The 14,347-nt window shown below is 58.6% G+C and overlaps 7 protein-coding genes across 7 annotated transcripts; 3 read left to right on the forward strand and 4 right to left on the reverse strand.

Moving 5' to 3' along the window:
* Window positions 1–3,016: 3,016 nt before the first annotated feature.
* KRP23_3836 (uncharacterized protein) lies at window positions 3,017–3,489 on the forward strand (the record flags this gene model as incomplete). Its single annotated transcript, XM_067888739.1, has 2 exons — window positions 3,017–3,139; window positions 3,220–3,489. 2 exons carry the CDS (start codon window positions 3,017–3,019, stop codon window positions 3,487–3,489), a joined length of 393 nt encoding a protein of 130 aa, XP_067747953.1.
* Window positions 3,490–3,848: 359 nt separating this feature from the next.
* Window positions 3,849–5,063, forward strand: KRP23_3837 (uncharacterized protein; the record flags this gene model as incomplete). The annotated part of the gene is made up of 1 exon (XM_067888741.1): window positions 3,849–5,063. The coding sequence occupies one exon, from the start codon at window positions 3,849–3,851 to the stop codon at window positions 5,061–5,063; it is 1,215 nt and encodes a 404-aa protein (XP_067747954.1).
* Window positions 5,064–5,242: 179 nt separating this feature from the next.
* KRP23_3838 (Homocysteine S-methyltransferase YbgG) lies at window positions 5,243–6,241 on the reverse strand (the record flags this gene model as incomplete). The annotated part of the gene is made up of 1 exon (XM_067888742.1): window positions 5,243–6,241. The coding sequence occupies one exon, from the start codon at window positions 6,239–6,241 to the stop codon at window positions 5,243–5,245; it is 999 nt and encodes a 332-aa protein (XP_067747955.1).
* Window positions 6,242–6,407: 166 nt separating this feature from the next.
* KRP23_3839 (Homocysteine S-methyltransferase YbgG) lies at window positions 6,408–7,370 on the reverse strand (the record flags this gene model as incomplete). The annotated part of the gene is made up of 1 exon (XM_067888743.1): window positions 6,408–7,370. The coding sequence occupies one exon, from the start codon at window positions 7,368–7,370 to the stop codon at window positions 6,408–6,410; it is 963 nt and encodes a 320-aa protein (XP_067747956.1).
* Window positions 7,371–8,248: 878 nt separating this feature from the next.
* Window positions 8,249–8,602, reverse strand: KRP23_3840 (uncharacterized protein; the record flags this gene model as incomplete). Its single annotated transcript, XM_067888744.1, has 1 exon — window positions 8,249–8,602. One exon carries the CDS (start codon window positions 8,600–8,602, stop codon window positions 8,249–8,251), a length of 354 nt encoding a protein of 117 aa, XP_067747957.1.
* A 1,407-nt stretch (window positions 8,603–10,009) lies between these two features.
* Window positions 10,010–11,494, forward strand: KRP23_3841 (Acyl-CoA-binding domain-containing protein 1; the record flags this gene model as incomplete). Its single annotated transcript, XM_067888745.1, has 8 exons — window positions 10,010–10,159; window positions 10,223–10,309; window positions 10,379–10,473; window positions 10,545–10,760; window positions 10,830–10,938; window positions 11,054–11,152; window positions 11,237–11,305; window positions 11,375–11,494. The coding sequence occupies 8 exons, from the start codon at window positions 10,010–10,012 to the stop codon at window positions 11,492–11,494; spliced, it is 945 nt and encodes a 314-aa protein (XP_067747958.1).
* Window positions 11,495–12,008: 514 nt separating this feature from the next.
* Window positions 12,009–13,617, reverse strand: KRP23_3842 (uncharacterized protein; the record flags this gene model as incomplete). Its single annotated transcript, XM_067888746.1, has 4 exons — window positions 12,009–13,102; window positions 13,193–13,302; window positions 13,368–13,504; window positions 13,588–13,617. The coding sequence occupies 4 exons, from the start codon at window positions 13,615–13,617 to the stop codon at window positions 12,009–12,011; spliced, it is 1,371 nt and encodes a 456-aa protein (XP_067747959.1).
* Window positions 13,618–14,347: the final 730 nt, after the last annotated feature.

Consider the following 14,347-nt stretch of genomic DNA (forward strand, 5'->3'; position numbering starts at 1 on the left):
CACCATCAGCGGCGGGGCCACCATCAGCGGCGGGGCCACCATCGGTGGCGGGGCCACCATCACAGGTACGACCACCATGACCGGCGCGGCCACCATCAGCGGCGGAGTCACCGTGTCGGGGGGAGGGGCCAGCGTTACTGGCGGCATAACCGCTGTAGATACTGGTGTCACCGTCACCACGGGTGGAGCGAGGATCTACGATTCCGGCACGACCGCAGATACCCTCGCTGTCAAGAACACGGCCACGGCCGGTTCAACCTTCGGTCAGGCACTACTCTCCGTGGACTCCACCGTGACCACTGGGTTCTCACTCATCGACGCCAAGGTGGGAGGCGCCTCGCAGTTCAAAGTGGCGGCGGGCGGACGGACGACCATCGTTTCCGGCGGCTTCACAGTCACCGCGGGCGGAGCAGTCGTTACGGCAGGCGGACTAACTGTCACAGCGGACGGAGCTACCATCGGCGGCGGGGCCACCATCAGCGGCGGGGCCACCATCGGTGGCGGGGCCACCATCACAGGTACGACCACCATGTCCGGCGCGGCCACCATCAGCAGCGGAGTCACCGTGTCGGCCGGCGGGGCCGCTATCACTGGTACGACCACCATGACCGGCGCAGCCACCATCAGCGGCGGAGTCACCGTGTCGGGGGGAGGGGCCAGCGTTACTGGCGGCATAACCGCTGTAGATACTGGTGTCACCGTCACCACGGGTGGAGCGAGGATCTACGATTCCGGCACGACCACAGATACCCTCGCTGTCAAGAACACGGCCACGGCCGGTTCAACCTTCGGTCAGGCACTACTCTCCGTGGACTCCACCGTGACCACTGGGTTCTCACTCATCGACGCCAAGGTGGGAGGCGCCTCGCAGTTCAAAGTGGCGGCGGGCGGACGGACGACCATCGTTTCCGGCGGCTTCACAGTCACCGCGGGCGGAGCAGTCGTTACGGCAGGCGGACTAACTGTCACAGCGGACGGAGCTACCATCGGCGGCGGGGCCACCATCAGCGGCGGGGCCACCATCGGTGGCGGGGCCACCATCACAGGTACGACCACCATGACCGGCGCGGCCACCATCAGCGGCGGAGTCACCGTGTCGGGGGGAGGGGCCAGCGTTACTGGCGGCATAACCGCTGTAGATACTGGTGTCACCGTCACCACGGGTGGAGCGAGGATCTACGATTCCGGCACGACCGCAGATACCCTCGCTGTCAAGAACACGGCCACGGCCGGTTCAACCTTCGGTCAGGCACTACTCTCCGTGGACTCCACCGTGACCACTGGGTTCTCACTCATCGACGCCAAGGTGGGAGGCGCCTCGCAGTTCAAAGTGGCGGCGGGCGGACGGACGACCATCGTTTCCGGCGGCTTCACAGTCACCGCGGGCGGAGCAGTCGTTACGGCAGGCGGACTAACTGTCACAGCGGACGGAGCTACCATCGGCGGCGGGGCCACCATCAGCGGCGGGGCCACCATCACAGGTACGACCACCATGACCGGCGCGGCCACCATCAGCGGCGGAGTCACCGTGTCGGGGGGAGGGGCCAGCGTTACTGGCGGCATAACCGCTGTAGATACTGGTGTCACCGTCACCACGGGTGGAGCGAGGATCTACGATTCCGGCACGACCGCAGATACCCTCGCTGTCAAGAACACGGCCACGGCCGGTTCAACCTTCGGTCAGGCACTACTCTCCGTGGACTCCACCGTGACCACTGGGTTCTCACTCATCGACGCCAAGGTGGGAGGCGCCTCGCAGTTCAAAGTGGCGGCGGGCGGACGGACGACCATCGTTTCCGGCGGCTTCACAGTCACCGCGGGCGGAGCAGTCGTTACGGCAGGCGGACTAACTGTCACAGCGGACGGAGCTACCATCGGCGGCGGGGCCACCATCAGCGGCGGGGCCACCATCGGTGGCGGGGCCACCATCACAGGTACGACCACCATGTCCGGCGCGGCCACCATCAGCAGCGGAGTCACCGTGTCGGCCGGCGGGGCCGCTATCACTGGTACGACCACCATGACCGGCGCAGCCACCATCAGCGGCGGAGTCACCGTGTTGGGGGGAGGGGCCAGCGTTACTGGCGGCATAACCGCTGTAGATACTGGTGTCACCGTCACCACGGGTGGAGCGAGGATCTACGATTCCGGCACGACCGCAGATACCCTCGCTGTCAAGAACACGGCCACGGCCGGTTCAACCTTCGGTCAGGCACTACTCTCCGTGGACTCCACCGTGACCACTGGGTTCTCACTCATCGACGCCAAGGTGGGAGGCGCCTCGCAGTTCAAAGTGGCGGCGGGCGGACGGACGACCATCGTTTCCGGCGGCTTCACAGTCACCGCGGGCGGAGCAGTCGTTACGGCAGGCGGACTAACTGTCACAGCGGACGGAGCTACCATCGGCGGCGGGGCCACCATCAGCGGCGGGGCCACCATCGGTGGCGGGGCCACCATCACAGGTACGACCACCATCACAGGTACGACCACCATGTCCGGCGCGGCCACCATCAGCAGCGGAGTCACCGTGTCGGCCGGCGGGGCCGCTATCACTGGTACGACCACCATGACCGGCGCAGCCACCATCAGCGGCGGAGTCACCGTGTCGGGGGGAGGGGCCAGCGTTACTGGCGGCATAACCGCTGTAGATACTGGTGTCACCGTCACCACGGGTGGAGCGAGGATCTACGATTCCGGCACGACCGCAGATACCCTCGCTGTCAAGAACACGGCCACGGCCGGTTCAACCTTCGGTCAGGCACTACTCTCCGTGGACTCCACCGTGACCACTGGATTCTCACTCATCGACGCCAAGGTGGGAGGCGCCTCGCAGTTCAAAGTGGCGGCGGGCGGCCTGACAACAATAGCGTCTGGCGGGCTTCGCATTACGGGTGGCGTTACTGTTGTGGACACTGGGCTCACAGTATCGGCGGGTAATGTCGCTGTTTCATCCACAACAAATTCGACAGTTAGTACGGATGGAGCTTTAGTTGTCGCGGGCGGTGTTGGAATCGCGATGGATATTCGATGCGCAGGAACTTCCCACGCTTTGCTCCACGATAACACGTCGGATCGGCGACTCAAAACTGCTGTCCAGGACTTGAAGGCGGCCCAGGAAACCATCAGACGACTTCGCCCGGTACTTTTGGACACCATTTGCTCGCTCGTTGAGGTTCATGCTGACCCTCGCACTTGTAATCTGATTGTTTCTTTCACCAGGTGACTTTTGAGTGGCGTCGTGACGAGTTTCCGTCCCGCAACTTCCCTGCTGGCGTATTTCCAGGCTTCCTAGCCGACGACGTGGAGGAAATTCTGCCGGACTTGGTGCAGCAGGATGGCGAGGGCTGGAAGTCCTTGAACTACGTCGGTCTTGTGCCACATCTCGTTAGCGCTATGCAGGAGATGCAAGAGCAACTCGCAGCTTCCGAATTGCAGATGACGCGCATGCAGCAGCAGATCGACGAGCTGCAGGCTGCCATTGTCGTGTAATCGCCACCGTAATCCAGCTAATGTATGTTGTATGTCTCCACATCTCCACATGTTCACTTCAGCTTGGAGCGCGGCCCCTTTAGCGTCAACAACGCCCAACGACAGCGTATCTCCGCAACGTAAACTCCACTCGGTCGACGCAACATGTCCACGACAACCAGCTCCCCATCTAGCCCAACACAACCACGAAGCGCCAACAATCACCCCCTCCACGGTCATACAGCGTTCCTGCCGGCGCGCTAGGACTCCTACCCTACGAGCCAGTGGCGCGCAATTTTCAATTGTGTGCCCTTCGGTCAGAATCGTACTTAGGGCGAACTTGAAGCCGACACTCTCTTATTTAGCAACGATTGTCAACGATGAGCTCCGAACGGCTGTTAGTGTCGCTGGCGCTGGGCGCGGCGCTCGCGGTCTGCGGCTTCTACTGCAGCAAGCTGGTGGGTCGGCGGCCTCCCAAGAATTTCGCGGCGGCTCACCTCGCTGCTGCACCGCGTGTGCGTTTGGTGGAGCTGCGCGAGTCCGGCCACTGGGTGGCGCTGTGCGGCACGGCGTTCGACGTGGCTGGAGACTCGTTCTTCGACGCCGCTCGCGCTGGTATCTACAGTTCCTGGGTGGGTCACGACGTCACGTACCTGCTGCTGGAGTTGGGGCTCGCGCCGGAGGCCGCAGACGACGCGGAGGCTGTGGCCAGCTACTTGGACCGTGAGTGGCCGTTGGACGCGCTGCACGGCGACGGAGAGGACGACGAGGGCGTGAAACGCCGTTATGAGCTGCTACAGGAGTGGTTTGTGCGCTTTCACTCGCGCTACGAGGTGGTGGCGCAGCTCAGCGACCGCTACGTCGGCGTGCAGTGGGATGCACTGAGAGAGAACATGCTGCCGCCGGACTCCGGTGCAACTTCCGGTGGCAAATGCCCGTTGGGATTCGGAGCCAAGACGGCGGTCAAGGTCGTGTCACGGAAGGCGGAGGATGTCAAAAATCTACGGACAATCATGTTCCAAGGACGACGGTATGACGTCACGGATTCGAGCTTGTTCCATCCCAAAGGCGGCCAGTTCGCGCTTCTCGTCGGGCATGACATCACCTATGTCATGGCAGTGCAGTCCATGCGGGAGGAAGATCTGGACGTCATGCCGGAGCGAGCGTATACTTTTGAGGAGCAGTTGCTGCTGGAGAAGTACAGGAACTTCTTCGCACGCGAGCTGACGGTATTGGAAGTCGACGGCGAGCAAAAGGAGAGCACCAGCCAAACGGAGGTGGTTAACCTGCATCAGCTTATCGAAGAAAGCGACGGTCTGGCCCAAGAGGAATGCGCACTGCGCATGGAGAAGGCTCTTGAAAACGCAAGCGCAGAACAAGTGAGCGCAGTGTGTGCTCGCACGACGATGACTCCGCTACACAAGGCTGTGGAGAAGCACCGCTTGGACCTTGTGAAGGTGCTGGTGAAGGCTAGGGCAAATGTTCATGCACGCGCGGCACTCTACGATGACGAGACGCCGTTGGAGATGGCCCACCGCTTCCACTTCGACGACATTGTGGCTCACCTGGGGCCCTTCACGGTGAGCAGCAACTAAATATTCGTCTAGCTCATGAAGTGCAGGCATAGCGACACTGTCAACCGTGGATGCAACGCAAAGTATTAAGTTGTTAGGAGCTGAAGATGGTAAACTGGAATGAAGGAGCAGAGCATTTTGAGTGCGAAGCAGAGCATGTAGCACATATCGGTCACGTCAGCTCACTATGGTGTCCTGTCTTAGCGACGGTCTAGCTCCCGCAGCATCCGATTCATGCTAGCAATATACTCGGGGCCAATTCCGCAGCAACCGCCAACAACTCCAGCACCCAACTCCAACCATTGAGACACAAAGTCCTTGTACTGCTCCACTGCCACATCCGTGCGCATGGCCTGTGGCTCACTGGACTCGGCGAGAGCCCAATCGTCCGGAATGACCGTGAGGCGGTTGGCGTACGCACCCAGGCACACTCCGCGAGCACGTAGGCTCGCACCAGTGTGTTTCTCTTTGTGCAGTTCTCCGAGAGCCTTGCAGATGGCTTCCGGCTGCGAGCAATTGAACAAAACTGCCTGCAGTTCTGCCTTGGACATGGTCGCAGTAAAGTCAAGCAACTCCTGCGCTGCATCGATCACTCTCTCTCCACTCCGTAGATATCCGTGGCTATTCAGTGTGAACGAGACCATAACTCCGGCAGGTTTTCCACCGTCTCCACTCCAAGCCTCTTGCACCCCGAGCAGCACCATCTTGGCCTCCTGTATCGACGACAACGTCTCGGCCAAGTAGCCGTCCACAAAAGGCTTTAACGCTGCAGCAATCATGGCATACAGCCTCACTCCTTCGTTAATTTCTGGCACTTTGTCAGCCCTGTAGCTCTCCAGCAGCGGAGGCAGCGACCCGTAGACCTTCGGCTTCGGTCTCGTCGTGTCGACTGACGTCTCGGTCCATTGGTCGCAGGCTTCTCGAGCAATTCGACCGGCCACCACTGTATACCGAACGATCTCCTCGTCGCTGAAGCCCACGCCGGGCGTAACCCCGTAGTTGTTGCACGTGATGCAGTCAGCGCCTGCATCCAGGAACGCAGTGTGCACTTCCCACAGCAGAGCGTGGCGCTTCTCATGCACAAGCGCAGCTGCTGACCAAATGCGGCGGTCATCTGGCAACCCGCGAGCGAATAATTCTTCACCTGTGCCTCCATCCAACAGCATCACGCGTGGTGCCTTCGGCGTCGTTGTAGTCATGGCTCGATATGCAGCCCTTGAGACTCGTGACTCGAGGACTCAAGATTTGCGATAACCGAAGTCAAATGTTGGGATCAGAAAATTTGATGTGGCGCAGCGATAAGCTATCCCTACGCTGCCTACTTGTCACCTATGCATTGCTACCGCAACCAACAGCGTATCCGACCTACAGCGAGAGAATCTCAGTGATGCGCTGCAAGTATTCGGGCGGGATGCCGCAGCAGCCGCCGACGATACTGGCACCGTCGTCGATCCAGCGCATGGCGAACTTGCTGTAAATCTCCATGTCCATCACGGGCTGCAGCGCGCCAGCCACAAGCGACTCCTCCATGGCGCCGGCCTTGGACATGGGCGAGATGTGGTCGCCATATCCCCCGACACGGATCTCGTGCTTCTTCAGCTGCTCCATCAGCTTCAGGTTCTCCTTGAGCTGCTTGATGGCCTTGGCGATATCTTCTGGTTGCGCGCAGTTGAACAAGATGCCGCACAGCAAATTGTCCTTCTTCTCAACGTCGCCTGGCAGTAGTTCGGCACGACGCGAGCAGAACTCGACCAAGCTCTGCACGCTCTCGACGATGGACTCGCCGCTGCGCAGTTGGCCGGTGCTGTTCAACGCAAACGACACCATCACCGGCTTCTGCAGCGGCTGCACAGCTTCGAAAGCCATTTTGGCCTCATCAAGCGACGACATCGTCTCGGCTAGAAACACGTCAACGGACGGCAGCAGGGCCTCTCCGATCAACAAGTAGGAGTCCAATCCCTTTTGACGGTCGATGGTGCGGTCCGACCGGAAGCTGTGCATGAGCGGCGGCAGCGACCCGCAGATCTTGACGCGGTCCTGTCGATTGGTTTTCGCGCGCGCCTCGGCGGCCAACTCACCCGCCACGCCTGAGTACTCGCGGATCTCGTCCGGCGTGAAGCCCACGCCCGGAGTCACGTAGTAGTTGTTGGTCACGATCATCGTGGCTCCGGCCTTGATGAAGTCATCGTGGGCCTTCACCACCATGTGGTGGCGCGCGGGAGACACCAAGGCACTCGCCGACAGCATGTTGCGGTCGTTCGGCAGGCCGCGACGGAACAGCTCGTGCATGACCCCACCCGCCAGAATGTCAACCTTCTTGGACTCCATTGCGACGCTTTCAATGCGAATTCCCAAATGACCAGAGCAATGGACCGAGAGATGGCTGAAATGCAGCAGCCACTACATATCTGCGACCATGCACAAGAAAACCCAACGTTGAAGTGGTTGTCGCGCCCCATTGGCTAAACTTCATTTTTGCTTTTGCAGCCACGAGCACAGTTGGGGGGCACCCCATCGAAGATCGCTCCGCGGGATATGACAGCGGCGCCACCCACTCCTTCCTTCGGATACTTTACTTTGCCGGCGTTGTGCATCTCCTTCGACGCCTCATCCGTCCGTTTCTCGGGTTGCGCTTCCCAAAGGAAGGATAGGATCGCTCGGCGCAACTTGCAAGAAGCACCTGGCTTATACGACCACCATCAGGCACAGCGCGTGATAGCCTTGCAGCCGGCAGCAGCAGACTGTGGTGCTATTATATCCTGCTGCCGGCCGGTGTTTGCCTGCCTGCCACAGGCAACGCTGCAAATGATGAGTTTTAGTGCGACACGGGTTAGGTGGCGAGTGTTTCGGCCTAAAAGTTGCTTTTTGTTTTGCTCATTTCATCTTGCTTTTTTTAGTTGCCTAGCTTGACCTATGATGCGTGGCTGAGGATCGCTCAACACCGTGGCTGCCAGGCCTCTGTAGGCTACGTGTGTATTTCTCAACGCGCGCCAGCACCGAGAAGAAAAATGATGAAGGCTCCATCGTCGCTTTATATTCCCCTTTCTTCTACACCGTACTTCCGCACTTGACTTTCCGGTGAAGACCACGGATTGCTGCTGCTGGATTTTTGAGATTCACGACGGCAAGGACCAGCAGCGGCAATCGCTTTCGTACGTTGAAGAGGGCAGCCGCGGTGTGGCGGGCGCGTGGTGGGCGAATCGTAATCATCGTATAGCAGATAGCGTGGTCATCGAGGGCCGCAGCACCATATCGAGCTCCTCAACAGAAGTGAGGCTGCTCGTGGTTCCTACGGACGAAGACGAGCGCGAGGGCCCACACGTCTGGAAAATGGCTCCTACTGCACGCGCCAAACACTTGAGCTTGTCGAGCGGTAGCGCGTACTCGTTTACGCGGCGCAGCTCGCGACGTGCATCCTCCCAATCGCTTCCCGATCCAGCCACAACATGCGGAGGCACCCCGAAAAAGGACTGAGGCTTGGTCTGAAGCGCCTTGATCTTTCCCTTCAACGCGAGTTCATCGTCCCAGTCCCGTGATCGTGTGCAACGCCTCATGGACATGGACTTCTAGCGGCACAAGCACGCGCTTCTGCACAAAGCCGCATACTGCATGCTTCACCTCGTCCAGGAAATCGTCGTAGTCCGGCTCTGAGCGCTCCGTGCGGGCTGCTGCAAGCTGCGCCAGCAAAACCTCGTCCTTGAGCAATGCTCAATGAGCGGCACCACAATGCCACACCTTGGCTGCAGGCTCTCCCCCCGCTCGTACATGCTGTAGTAGTGCGCGACCGTTCGTTGATTCCAGCCCGGGTGCTCCTCGCAGACGGCCGTGATGTCCTTCTTACCAGGCCGGAGTACCCGCTGCTGCACTGCTTTCGCCATCGCTTGACGCTACAGATGAACATTACCGCGTCTATCAACTTTCCAGTTGTTTTGCACGGCAAAAGACCACATGTGTTCGTCAAACTCAACGGCGTGTGCTCCAACAATAGGACCACGCAATACAACAGTATGTCCCCAATTCAACGTCATTCCCCCCACACTCCAATTGCAGCTTCCCATCGTCAACACGGTTCCATCGATAATCGCTACCTTCCAGTGCATGAGTCTGGGGCCTGCGTGATATACGTTGACCCCGTTTTCAACCAGTTTTTTTTATCATAGCTGCACTTTTCTCGGTGACTTGTGCCCGATCAACGAGTACACGAACCGTGACACGCTGGGAGGCCCGGATGATAGCGTCGGTCAGTTCCGGATGCGACAAGATGAACATAGCGATATCTACTGAGGTCTCTGCGCCGTCGAGCAAATCGATGAGCTTCTGAGGTGCAGCTTCGTCGCGAGAAAACCAGTAGTCTACAACTGCAGTTTGTAGTCTACCCAATATGTCCTGCTCCATGCGGCCAAATACTCGACGGTCGACCCCCATTATCCTTGCGATGTCCTTGAGCGATAGGGTTTCCGTGACGCAAAGACCTCGTTTCAGCATTTCCACCACGAAACGCATGGGGGTCCACCGACAGGGTTTACCGGGCTTGGACTCGTCTTGATTGGGCTGGGCGTGGACGATGGCGTCGATCGTGCTGCGGGCGTGTCCTGTGCTTTGATACAGCTGGGTAATTTTCTCCCCATTCTGGTATCGCATGCGAATCTGGGACTTCTCTGCTGGAGTTAGTCGCGAACGGCGTTTCTTGGGCAGCGGACTTCGCGTTCTGTAGGCATTCGGCATGACGCGTCGCGAAGCAGTGTACATCCGAACGGTGGCGAGAGCGATGTTTCCCGGTACACCCGGGACTTCATCGGGGCTCCTGTTCACGGGAATCCACACCGCGCGCGCGGGGCTCTTAGCCAAAAGTTGCGTCTTTTGTGCATGTTAAGGGACATCATTGCAATTGGTGTGGACCACCATTGATCACCTGTCCCGCGTATCTGCCAGTTCCACAAAAATCGAAGCAGAAAAACTGAAGGACGATGGCGGACGAGTTGACGTGGCTGGGCGTGGCCTGCGCGGCGGCGGGCGCTGTGGTGGTGCCGCTGCTGCTGCACCGCATCTTCTTCTTCAAGCAGGTGATGCCTGAGAGCTCGGCAGGCTTCTGCTCGCTGGACGAGTACATGACCAAGGTGCGCATGGGAGCGGTTGTGAGTCTATTTGCTGTCGTTTGACTGGGGAATTGTATGCTGCAGCATGGCATGAATGAGCTGGAGGCCAAGTTCCAAGTGGCTGTGGACTTCATCGCGGCGCGAGGCAACAGCAAACTCACGAACGAGCAGGTGAGGCGGGGAGTGAGGCACATGCATATGGTCTGCGACTACTGACAAAGCGCTCGATGTCTTGTGTAGAAATTGACGCTCTATGCGTTCTACAAGCAAGCGCATTTTGGCAAGTGCAGCGTGGACAAACCCGCTGCGGTGGATATGATGGGGTCGGCCAAGTGGTGCGTCCTCTGTGGGGAAGAGTGGGTGACTGCTAGTGGCGTGGAGCTGATTAGCGCTGGATGTTGTGTAGGGAGAGCTGGAAGGCACTGGGGGGGATGAACCAAGATGTGGCCAAGCAGCAGTATGTGGACTGGGTGCAGGATCTGTTTGAGGAGTTCGATGTGCGTGGACCCAAGCGCTGGCGCTCGTCGTCGACTTCTTCGTCGTCAAAGGCGACGAGCGAGCCTCTGTCGCTAGAGAACTCGGTTTCTATGGCTGGAGCAGTCAGCATGCCGAAGGTGGACATGTACGTGTTGCTGTTTCGTATTTGTATGACATTGTGAAGCCTGTGCTGACTTGGGTTGATGTATGCTAGGTCAACGGAGGAGTGGAAGGTGAAGGATGATGTATTCCATTATGCGAGCACGGGGGATCTGGACAAACTTGTGTCTGCGTTAGACCACGGTGAAGACATCGATGCTCAGGTAAGGAAGGACACATGTACACGCACAGAAGATGACACTGCCATTAATGGTATTGTGAGTACCATCCATACTCACGCAAAAACTATTGTATGGCTTGGTGGCAATGAATCGATAGGACCCTGAAGGCCGAACGATGCTGCACTGGGCTGTTGACCGAGATCAAACGACGGTGGTGGAAGAGTTGCTGCGGCGCAAGGCGTCTCCAAACGTGCAGGTACGCACGGTCAAGTTACTGGGCAATCTTGAAGGCATATCTGCAGTGTTGTGACGAAGCAAATTGCTGTGTGTTGTTGAGCAGGATGCTGACGGCATGACCCCACTGCACTACGCGGCCAGTTGCGAGCACGAGGAAATGGCCCAGTTGCTGGTAGGAATGTTTACTTGACAAATGCACCCACCTCCGTGGAAGACTCACGCAAACGCTTGTTTGGCACAGGTAAAGCACGGTGCACTGGTTGATATTGAGGACCTGGACGGCGACACGCCGCTCACGACGGCCTCCAGCCAAGCGCTTCAGTCGATCATGGCTGACGGCACTACTAGCGACCCTCAATAGATGGAGATGTCGCGGCTCGAGCCACGAGGTTGACCATAGAAATCACCGTCCGGGTGGGTAAAGGTGGAAAAGAAGACGGCGTTGGAGCCCTCTGGACGGCATTTCTTCGCGTGTTGCAAGGCATTCCTCTGGCCACCTTTGGGGGCTTTCCAGCGATACCAACTGCAGTGCCTGTGTGGCGTGCGAGTCTTGCGGTGGGTTCGATACTTTTGCGCGCAGATGAATCAGCGTCGAAATGATACGTGCGTGGGGACATCCGGGCAGGCTGAATGTTGCCATGTGGAACAATCATCGGGATTACCCGCGAAGAAGAAGTTGGGTTGTTGGCCGTGATCATGGCGGTGTCGCTGTCTTTGGTAGAGAAGCAGAGAGCAAAAAATACAGCGGTAGCAGACGTCGTGTCGATCCAGCCCGTAGCTGGTTTTTATTGGTGTTGGTATTCACATGCAAACAAGTCGAAACTCGTCAGCCAGTCCTAAGCTGCTGCTTTCTTCCTACGGCATCGCTCGCCTTCCTAAATATACTGGTCGAAAGGAGCATCGTGGTCGTCGAGCTTCTCGGCGTACTTGATCAGGTCCACGTGGTGCTTCACTGGCACGTTGCGTGGCGAGATCATCGTCAGTTCCTCCATAGCTCGCGCGAACGACACCTCGCGTGCCTGCTTGCACGACTGTAGTGCGGATCGGCTCTTGACGATGCCGTCGTCCGTGGGCATTGGGGTCACGTTCAGTGCGCACATCGTCGCTGGAGAATCATTGCTGCCTGTTGCCTCTGAGTACGCGAACTCGACGGTCTTTCCTACGGCGATCTCCTGACGCACTGCCGCCTGCTCTTCATTGAGGTCAAACGGGATGACCAACGGCATCTTGTGCTGCCGGCTGGCCACTGCGCCACTACGCGTGGGCTTGCAGGACGCCTTGGAGTCCACGCACAGGTCGTGCGGGATGATGAATCCGTGCGATCCCTGGATGTCAATGACCGTGCCGCAGTGGAGCACGTCCAGCTTGTTGCTAAGGTCCGCGTTGCTGTTACGGTGAGCGACGACTGTCGTGTTGATGGCCGACTCCAGGGCTCCGATGCTGTCCTCGCTCTCTCGTCGGTTGGGCTTCTTCAGCGTGGAAGGGAAGGGGGCTGAGGTGATGTTGAGCGCCATGGAGGATTCAGCGTCCTCTGGGACCGGGTCCTGCTGCTGCTGCGTCTTGGCCTTGATGGGAGACAGGTGGGGAAGCGTCACCATGTCAGCGCCGCACGTGTCCATCTCTTTGTCAAGGAAGTCCTGGTACGACTGCGCGGTCTGGGGCAGCTTGAACTCTTGCACGGCGCTGGCGACGCTCATGGCGACCATCAAGAGGCCGGCGCCGGTCATCCAGAGCTGGAACCTGCCGAGGCTCGTGACGGCGAGCGCCAGCAGCGCCACTAGGAGCAACGCCATGGCCACGGGGCGTAGCGCTGGGTGCGCCGAAGCCCTGGAGACCGCGTGGCTGGTGACGGTACGCATGGCGTTCATGCCCGAGCGCAGGATCTTGGCGGACGTTCGTCGAGACTTGGCCATCGTCGCACGAGTCGGGATCTGTTCTGTGACCTTGTGGGTGGCGGCGCGCGCGTTCACTATTTATACGGACGGCACAATCAACACCCGCGAGCGAGGAACACGTGTAAGGGATGGGGAGGAGGAAGGGGGTGGCCAAAATAACTCACAGCAGAGGGCAGGGGGCAGTCCACGTACGTCTACTGACGCTTTGGGTGTGCGGGTGGAGCTATGTGGGTGGACTGAGGCGCCCAATTTGCTTCTTCCTGGTGCTCGTGCTCTGACGCTTGCAAGGAGAACTCCACAATACAAAAGGCCAGCGGCCACTGAGAGGGGGAAGCGTACCGGTACCCGGTACCACACCCGACCCGGCTCTCCCCATTACGCTCAGAATAGACCTGATCCTTTACGGTTTTATTGCCTTTACTCAGACCTGCGAGATCGCATTCTTGGTGCGTTACGTATGACGAATCTCGCAGTGTCTTGGTGCAAATACACTCTATGATTACAAACCCTGTTGTAGGGGATATCTGACTGAAGCAATTCGGCCAGTTAGTTGAAGTACATCTGGTACTTTTAGTTGCCGCCACCTCATGGCTCACAGCGCTCAATGCGCTGGCAATGATTGCCCCCATGATAAGCAACGTGGATAAAATTTGGCTCGGTGTGCGAAACGCAGCGCCATTCGACTCACATTCGAGCTCGATGAAATCATCTCGATGACAGCGCGTTTCGTCGACGGCTGCAGGCTCTCGTCCTCGACTTCGATGTATCCTGGCGCCCTCAAGCAGCAAAAAATCTGCACTGTATCTAGTTCAAATCATTGCCAGACGAGCGCCACTACCCTCGCAGTGCTTCAGCGCTTCAAGCAGGTGTGCTGGATCTGTTGCTGAGCACACACTGTCTGTCCGCACCAGCCGCTCCTTCCTGTCAAAATAACTGGTGAGGAGCACCCGGCAGCGCCGTCAGGAGCATCTTCGAGTTGCTGCGACCGCCAGCGCGTGCACTGCAGCGCCCAGCGACTCGCTGACAGTGACTGTAATATACTTAAGTACATGTTGGGCCCCGTAAACCGCGCAGGTCAACAATGGCCTCACATCGTCGATTGCAACCCTTCCACCTCGCATAGTTGCCTTTTATGCGAATACAGAGGTCGCTCGTCATTCTGGTGCTCCAACGCCTGTCACAATCAGACCCTGCGCGTGGTGACCAAGATGACGAGCAGCTGCACCAGTCGCTCGTGCATCTGGCATGCAACCGGATGCCAAGCCATGCCATGCCATTTCGGTGAGCGTGGTGATCTTTTTGGTGAAATCCGAAATGGA

Source organism: Phytophthora ramorum, assembly GCF_020800215.1.
Source record: "Phytophthora ramorum isolate Pr-102 chromosome Unknown Phyram_PR-102_s0003, whole genome shotgun sequence".
Taxonomy (NCBI): domain Eukaryota; phylum Oomycota; class Peronosporomycetes; order Peronosporales; family Peronosporaceae; genus Phytophthora; species Phytophthora ramorum.